General features: G+C 34.4%; 1 protein-coding gene across 2 annotated transcripts; it reads left to right on the forward strand.

The window, feature by feature from the left end:
* The first annotated feature begins 480 nt into the window (after positions 1 to 480).
* On the forward strand, positions 481 to 7470 carry LOC107848111 (65-kDa microtubule-associated protein 3). Of its 2 annotated transcripts, XM_047399805.1 has the most exons (14): positions 481 to 749; positions 3399 to 3506; positions 3633 to 3839; positions 4128 to 4370; positions 4451 to 4660; positions 4742 to 4897; positions 4983 to 5142; positions 5236 to 5390; positions 5473 to 5560; positions 5670 to 5743; positions 5843 to 5917; positions 6005 to 6299; positions 6503 to 6984; positions 7121 to 7470. In XM_047399805.1, the coding sequence occupies exons 2-13, from the start codon at positions 3435 to 3437 to the stop codon at positions 6967 to 6969; spliced, it is 2202 nt and encodes a 733-aa protein (XP_047255761.1). In that variant the 5' UTR covers positions 481 to 749; positions 3399 to 3434; the 3' UTR covers positions 6970 to 6984; positions 7121 to 7470. The 2 variants fall into 2 exon arrangements, with proteins under 2 accessions (XP_047255761.1, XP_016548283.2); XM_016692797.2 differs by having other exon boundaries at positions 3419 to 3506; positions 6503 to 7470.
* The last annotated feature ends 305 nt before the right edge of the window (positions 7471 to 7775 follow it).

Below are 7775 nucleotides of genomic sequence, written 5' to 3' on the forward strand. Positions count from 1 at the left end.
TGATAATAATTTAATTGACTCGTCATATCTGATAAATTGATCAAATGCTGGTCATCTGTTTTCAAAATGATCAGTGGGTGTCTTTTTTTCTTTATTTTAATAGGTCTAATTTTTATTTTTTATTTTAAGTAATATTGGTTGATTTAGATTTGATGATGTGAACCTCTAATAAGTGGCCACATGGCAAAAATGATTTTGCAAAATCACTATTACAAAACAATGATACGAATGAACCTTTTTGTAACGATAGTGGCATACATAAACCAAACTTTCAAATTCAGTGACATAAATGAATTAAATTTATAATGGAAAACATAGACGAGCCATTTCTAATAATTTGATAATATATTTGAGTTTTTTTCCCTCTTAAAATTACTCATGCTATGCTGGGATAGAATTTACCCATACTTTATCCCTACTTTGAAAAGGTTGAGTTCGATTGCTAACTGCTAAGAACAAAAAAATAAAGACCAGCCGATTTGAAACACGCCGGGTAATTGTTACTACTCTTTAATTAGGCTCGGGTCGTGTTGGATTTCTCACTTATAAGCCCACAAAATCCACACAATATCCGTTATTTTATCTTCATTATTATTTATTTATTTGTCATTACATAATAATAAATCAGGAAAACCCCCAAATTTTCAAAATTCAAAATTACTTGTTCACCCCAAGCTCAACATATCTCTCTCCTGTCGCCGGCAACTCGTCGGCGATTTCTCTTTCTCCGGCGAAAAATTATATACTTCGTGAGTTTTCCTTTTTCTCGCCTTTTTCATTTTTCAAAATCATGTTCTGTACTGAATTTATGAATTTCGGCGCATTTTATTCGCAATTTGTACGATTTTTTTTTCTTTATTTTTTTCATGTCTTAATGACTTATTAATATGCATTTCACAAAAAAGAAGACTGTAAATTTGTTTCTGTGTTTACGATTTTTCATTGATCGAGCTATGTCTCTACATTTTTTTCTCAAAATTGTTAGATTTTTTTCATTTGATTTGATGTGTTATTGGCTTATTAATATGCATTTCACTTTAACAAACCTGTAAATTTGTTGCTTTCATTTATGAGTGTTCATTCATCGAGCTGTGTCTCCACAATTTTTACTCAAAAATGTATGATTTTTTTGGTTTGTTTTGATGTGTTATTGGCTTATTAATATGCGTTTCACTTTAAGAAAACTGTAAGTTTGTTGCTGTCGTTTATGAGTTTTCATTGATCGAGCTGTGTCTCTACAATTTTACTCAAAATTGTTTGATTTTTTTTTTTGGTTTGTTTCGATGTGTTATTGGCTTATTAATATGCATTTCACTTGAGAAAACTGTAAATTTGTTGCTGTCGTTTACGAGTTTTCATTGATCGAGCTGTGTCTCCACAATTTTTTTTTAAAAAATTGTGGGGAGGGGAAGGGGAATGGGGGGAGGGGATTAAATGTGGGGAATCGAACCCTCACCAACAAGGTGGAAGTTCAGGTAACTAACCAACTAAGCTACTAAGATTCCCCGTCTCCACAATTTTTTGACTAAGCTAATATGCTTTTTTTCGTTTGTTTCGATGAGTTAGTGGTCTATTAATATGCATTTCATTTTAGAAAAAAAAAGGTAAATTTGTTGCTGTCGTTTATGAGTTTTTGTTGCTCAAGCTGTGTCTCCACAATTTCTTGACTAAGTTAATACTCAATTTTCATTTGTTAGGATGTATTAGTAGCTCATAAATTTGCATTTGACTTTAGAAAAAAACTTGTAGTGCTATCATCATCTACGAGTTTTTATTGCTCAAGTACAAATTATGAATGTCAAGTTGTGTCTGTTTCCACAAGTTTGTATGATTTTTTTTAATTTGTTTGGATGTATTTATGGTCTATTTAATTGCATTACACTTCAGAAAAAAAGTTGTAAAGCTAACGTCGTGATTTTTCATTGCTCAAGTACGAATTTAGAATTCCCAAGCTGTGTTTCTGCAATTTTTTGACTAGTTAATGGATGATTTTTTTTTAATTTGTTTCGATGTGTTAATGGCCTAGTAATATGCATTTAGTTTTAGAAAAAAGGCTGTAAAGTTATTGATGTTTACAAGTTTTTATTGCTGAAGTATGAATTGTGAATAAGCTGTCTCTACAATTTTCGTACTAGTTAATATGCAATTTTATTTTTTTTTGGTTTTGATGTGTTAATCACCTACTAATATGCATTTCAAATGTAAAAGGAGAAAAAAAGAGAGATTAAGGCGATAATAGCTGTAACACTATCAGTTTATACTAGTTTTCATTACACATTTTCAATGTTGAAGTTTTTTTGGCAAGTTAATACCAATTTGTCGGCTGTTTCAATGCGTTAATGGCATACTAATATGCATTTCAACTGAAAAAAAAGAAGAGATTAAGGCCGTAATAGCTGTAATGCTATCATTTGCTACGAGTGTTGTGTATGAATTATGAATTTTGAAGCAGTTTCTCCATAATTTGGTGACAATTGCATACGCATTTTTTCATTCGTTTCGATGTGTTAATGCCTACTAATATGCATTTCACTATGAAAAGGAAAAGATCAAGGCCATAAAAGCTGTACCGCTATCATTGTATACGAGTTTTCAGTACTCATTTGCATTTGTTTCAATGTGTTAATGGCCTATGAACATGAATTTCACTTAAGAAAAGGAGAGTTTAAGGTCATAAAAGCTGCAAAGTCATCATTACCTATGAGTTTTCAGTACATGATATGAAATTAGTAAATTTCAAGTCATTTGAAGAATCCTTCTGACTATCCAACGACAAGTTTCAGGTTTTGGCAATCTGAAATCTAAGCATTTGATCATTTTGTTCAAGTGAACACTTAGCACTTAAGGTTAATAAGTTAGAGAAACAGATACTCATTTGATATCTCTAGAACTTAAGAGTTCTATTAGTTGTTATTTAATTATAGAGCTGACTATAGCTGAAAATTTGAAGAATCTTTGTGATAACTGATTCCACCAGTGGCTGGTTTCAATTTTTGGCAATCTGAAATCTAAGCATTTGCGTAGCTTGTTTGAGTGGCGCTTAGTTAATGTTAGTAAGCTTGAGAAGTAAATGTTTGATATTTCTAGAACTTAAGAATTCTATCGATTATAGAGATGACTATACCTTAATATTTGAACTATAAAATAAATAATGTAGGAGAGTTATATCTGTTGAAATTGTATCTTAGGTGAAAAGTTTTTAAAAAATAGGGGAGTGGAGACTAGGCATCAGAAGGACATTGCAAATTTGTTTCTTCCTTGATCATTTATCATAATAATTGTTTCTTTTACACTCCAGGCTGCAGTACTGTTTATGACCAATGTTACAGTTGATGACAAGTGAAATTGCTCCCCTTGATTTCAGATTATTCATTATTTCTTCGAATATAATCTTGTAGGAATTATTCTTAATTGGCAGTGAAAATATCTTTGATATGTCAACTCCTCAAAATGATCCACTCCTGCAAACAGAAACAACATGTGGGTTGTTGCTACATGAACTGCAGGTAATTTTTTCATGAATATGTTGCCATTAACATGTTAATTTATTTAGTGGGACCTGCCCTTCTTTTCATGTATCTTTCGTTACTTGTCATGTGTTATCTTTTTTGCTTTTTTTGTTTTTTTTGAAGATTATATGGGATGAAGTTGGGGAGTGTGACACTGAAAGGGATAGAATGCTATTTGAGATTGAACAAGAATGTCTAGAAGTGTATAGACGTAAAGTGGACCAAGCGAACAAGAGCAGAGCTCAACTAAGGCAGGCAATTGCTGATTCTGAAGCAGAGCTCGCAGCTATCTGTTCTGCAATGGGGGAGCGACCGGTGCATATTAAACAGGTTAGGAATGATGCAGTCAATTACTTTTTTACGGTTTCAATGTGTGCTTGTTGTACAAAATATTCATATCATAATGGCCTTATCGGTAAATAGAAAAATAAATTGTATGGGGTAGTGCAGGTTGGGTTTATCCTTGCAACAGTATTAAGATGACCAAGACAGGCTCCTCTTATATTCTAGAATACACAGAAAAAGTTGAATTTGAATGCTCTATAATAGTATATACATATTTAAAGTAAGGTTTCCTGCTTTTTATAAGGATTTATACATTGAATCTCTTGTATTCAGTCTGACAAGAACCAAGGAGGTTTGAAGTCAGAACTTAGGGCCGTTCTTCCAGAACTGGAGGAGATGCAGAAGAGGAAATCCAAGAGAAAGAATCAATTCATTGAAGTTATGAAGCAGATACAGATGATTAAGAATGAAATCTATAGGTTTTCTTCCACAAGCTTGGTAGTAGATGAAAGTGATTTATCATTACGCAAGCTCGAAGAATTGCATACGGAACTACTCGTGCTTCAAAAAGAAAAGGTTAAGGATTTTTCTAAGGCATCAAGTCAATAGTTTTCCTACCATGCTCTTTGACTCAGATGATTTTGTGTTTTTTGCAGAGTGAACGTTTGAAAAAGGTTATGGATCACTTAGGTACTTTAAATTCCCTATGCTCGGTTCTTGGCATGGACTTCAAACATACTATCAATGAGGTTGATCCAAGTCTTGGGGAATCAGAAGAAACTAAGAACATTTGTAATGATACCATCCAAAATTTAGCAGCTGCAATACAAAGACTACAAGAAGTTAAGCTACAAAGGATGCAGAGGGTATGTGGTTGAGTAATTTCTTCTCGAGTTACCTAGCATTTTTTCACTCTTTAGACATTGATGACCTTCTGAATTTTGCAGCTACAAGATCTTACTGCATCCATGTTGGAACTATGGAATTTGATGGATACACCTATTGAAGAGCAACAGATATTTCAGAATGTCACATGTAAGATAGCTGCCAAAGAACATGAGATAACAGAGCCTAACATGTTGTCTATGGAATTCATTACTTATGTGAGTAATAGTATCTTTGTTATCATTCTGCTTGACTTTGAAATTCTACTTTGGGCCTGAATACTATATATCTTTTACTATCAAGGTTGAGGAAGAAGTGGGCCGTTTGGAAGAATTGAAAGCAAGCAAAATGAAGGAGCTTGTTCTGAAGAAGAAGTCAGAACTAGAGGAGATCTACAGAAAAACACATATGGTTATAGATTCAGACAGTGCAATGAATATAGCTATTGAAGCTATTGTATCTGGTATTTAAGTAATCAAGTAGAAATTCAATCGATTACTATGTCCTTATTATGAGATTAATTTATATGCTCTTCTTTTTTCATCTCTCTTGAAAGGAGATGCCAATGCTGCTGATGCTGTCCTTGAGCAAATTGAGCTCCAAATTGCTCAAGCTAAAGAGGAAGCTTTTAGCAGGAAAGACATTCTAGACAGAGTTGAGAAATGGATCGCTGCATGTGAGGAGGAGTGTTGGCTTGAGGAGTATAACAGGGTTTGTTTCTCTTTCAACCAGCATTTACACGCTCCGTGAAGTATGCCGAAATGCTTATTGATTGCCTTAATACATTATCTAGGACGAAAATCGCTACAATGCTGGCCGAGGCACCCACCTAACTCTAAAGCGTGCTGAGAAAGCTCGTGCTTTAGTTAATAAACTTCCAGGTTTCTTATAAGTACCTTTTTTCTTGTTAATGCATATTTGTTCCATTTAAAAGTTAGAGAATGATATTTCAGTGGTGAATGAATGAAATAAATTAATGTTGCTCAACAGCAATGGTGGAGGCATTGGCTTCAAAAACAACAGCATGGGAAAGTGAGAGGGGAATTCAATTCTTTTATGATGGTGTTCGTATTCCCTAGCTTGCTTTTTATGATCTGATAATGTTGAGGCCTTAAGTTCCATACATGTAAATCTCCCTAAAGTGTTTGTTTCTTTTTTGTTAGATTCCTCTCCTCTCTATGCTTGAAGAGTATACCATCTTGCGTGAAGAAAAGGAGCTAGAACGTAAGAGGCAGAGGGTATGAACTCTCAACTGGCTTTTGATTGACTTTAAATCTGTTCTATTACGAAAGCCATTAATCTGCACATGATTCATCTTATCTCAGGACCAGAAGAAACTTCAGGGACAGTTAATGGCAGAACAAGAGACTCTTTATGGCTCAAAACCAAGCCCTATGAAGAACCAAAGTGCCAAAAAAGGTCCTAAAGTGTCATGTGGTACTCCGTGCAATAGAAAGCTTTCGCTTGGAGGAACAATGCAGCAAACTTGTAAAACTGAAGTCCCTCATTCCACAAAAGCTACTCCAAACACACGTCAAGCAAAGAAGTCTGAGCGCTTTCATCAACTTGACCAATTTAATCATCCTACTGATGATGGGTTTGCAGCTTTATCAGCAGCAGGTATTCTTCTCCTCACCTCTCTTGAAATACTTGTTAGAACTCATTCCTCGGGTAACTCGGCCCTAGGAAAAAATCTGGCATTCTTCTATTGTCCAGATGCATATGCTGTTTCTGAATTCTAACTAGCTTTCTTTTTCATATTAAAGAATTTTAGATGTAATACCCTTAATTTCAATTTGCTCTTGTTATGCTTCTTTGCATAGTGAGGAGAGGAGGTTTAGGTATAGATGAGCTTCCTTCAAAAAAGCCATCCATCAGTGCACTAAACGGTCCAGAAGTTGATACAGCAGTGATGCGGAAGCCTTTCTCACCCATTTCTTCCAAAGGTTCCTCCAAGTCCAATGCAACAAATATATTGGGCGATGTGAACATAAAACATAACGAGACAATGATAAAGACCCCGCTAAGTAACCATAATACACCATTCTCCACTCCTGTAAAGACAATTTCTACTTATGACGAGCACAGAACTCCTGCTAAAGTATTGCCAATTCCCGTGCCTTGTACTCCATCAACCGTGTCTACTCCAATGCAAACGACAACACCAGCTCCTGCTGTTGTTATACCTTACGATTCGAAGCTCGTTGAAAATATTCATGTGAAGGAGGAGATGGAGTACTCCTTTGAGGAGAAAAGGCTTGACTGTTACCTTCAGTGCACACATTTGTAGTAAGTTGTCATACAGGTTAGATACCAACTCCTGTAGACAAAATTGATCGTTAATTAAAGGCTTTCAGTATTTTTGTATAGCAGTGAATACAATATTTGTTGATATGGTTGAAAATTCGAGTCAATTCATTTGGCTTTTGTAATTTGCTAAGATGATGGAACACCAATGTTGTCGCAGTCTCCAAAAATGTTGCTGCACCCATGTCGGATCCTTCAAAAATATGCAATTTTTGAAGGATCCGGCACACATTGGTGGACAATTTTGAAGAGTCCGAGCGACGTAACTGTTGGACCTATTCAGACGAACTGAACATACTGACACTGGAGCAAGTTTTTTTCTTTCACCTCTTCCTGTATTTGCTTTTGCATTTCGTTTTCAAAATTTTAATACAAGACACTATATTTATGCAAAGATAGTGATCCCTAAAGTGAGAACGCTTTCAGAGTATATAAATTATTATTCTTGAATTTTGTGAGAATAAATTTGTTGCATTTCGTTAAATATCTTGTTATAATTTCGATTTCTGCTTAACTTCCCATTTGTATTCTACAATTACTAAAAAAACAGAGAGAAAAGAAAGAGTTAATGGATAAAAACTCACGTAAATATCTCTATATATAGTGAGTTCATATTTTAACTATTCATTGTTCCATTTTTTTTTAACCTAAAATATCATTATCTTTGTATTAAAATATGCCTGAGTTGACCTACACACGCATGTTGTCTATTGGAAACAAAGCTAGAGGGTACAGATCAAAGAGCTCAACTTTGCACCCCACAAAAAATAAAAAGTTGGGAAATACAGT

Source organism: Capsicum annuum, chromosome 11 (genome assembly GCF_002878395.1).
Source record: "Capsicum annuum cultivar UCD-10X-F1 chromosome 11, UCD10Xv1.1, whole genome shotgun sequence".
NCBI classification, from domain to species: Eukaryota; Viridiplantae; Streptophyta; class Magnoliopsida; order Solanales; family Solanaceae; genus Capsicum; species Capsicum annuum.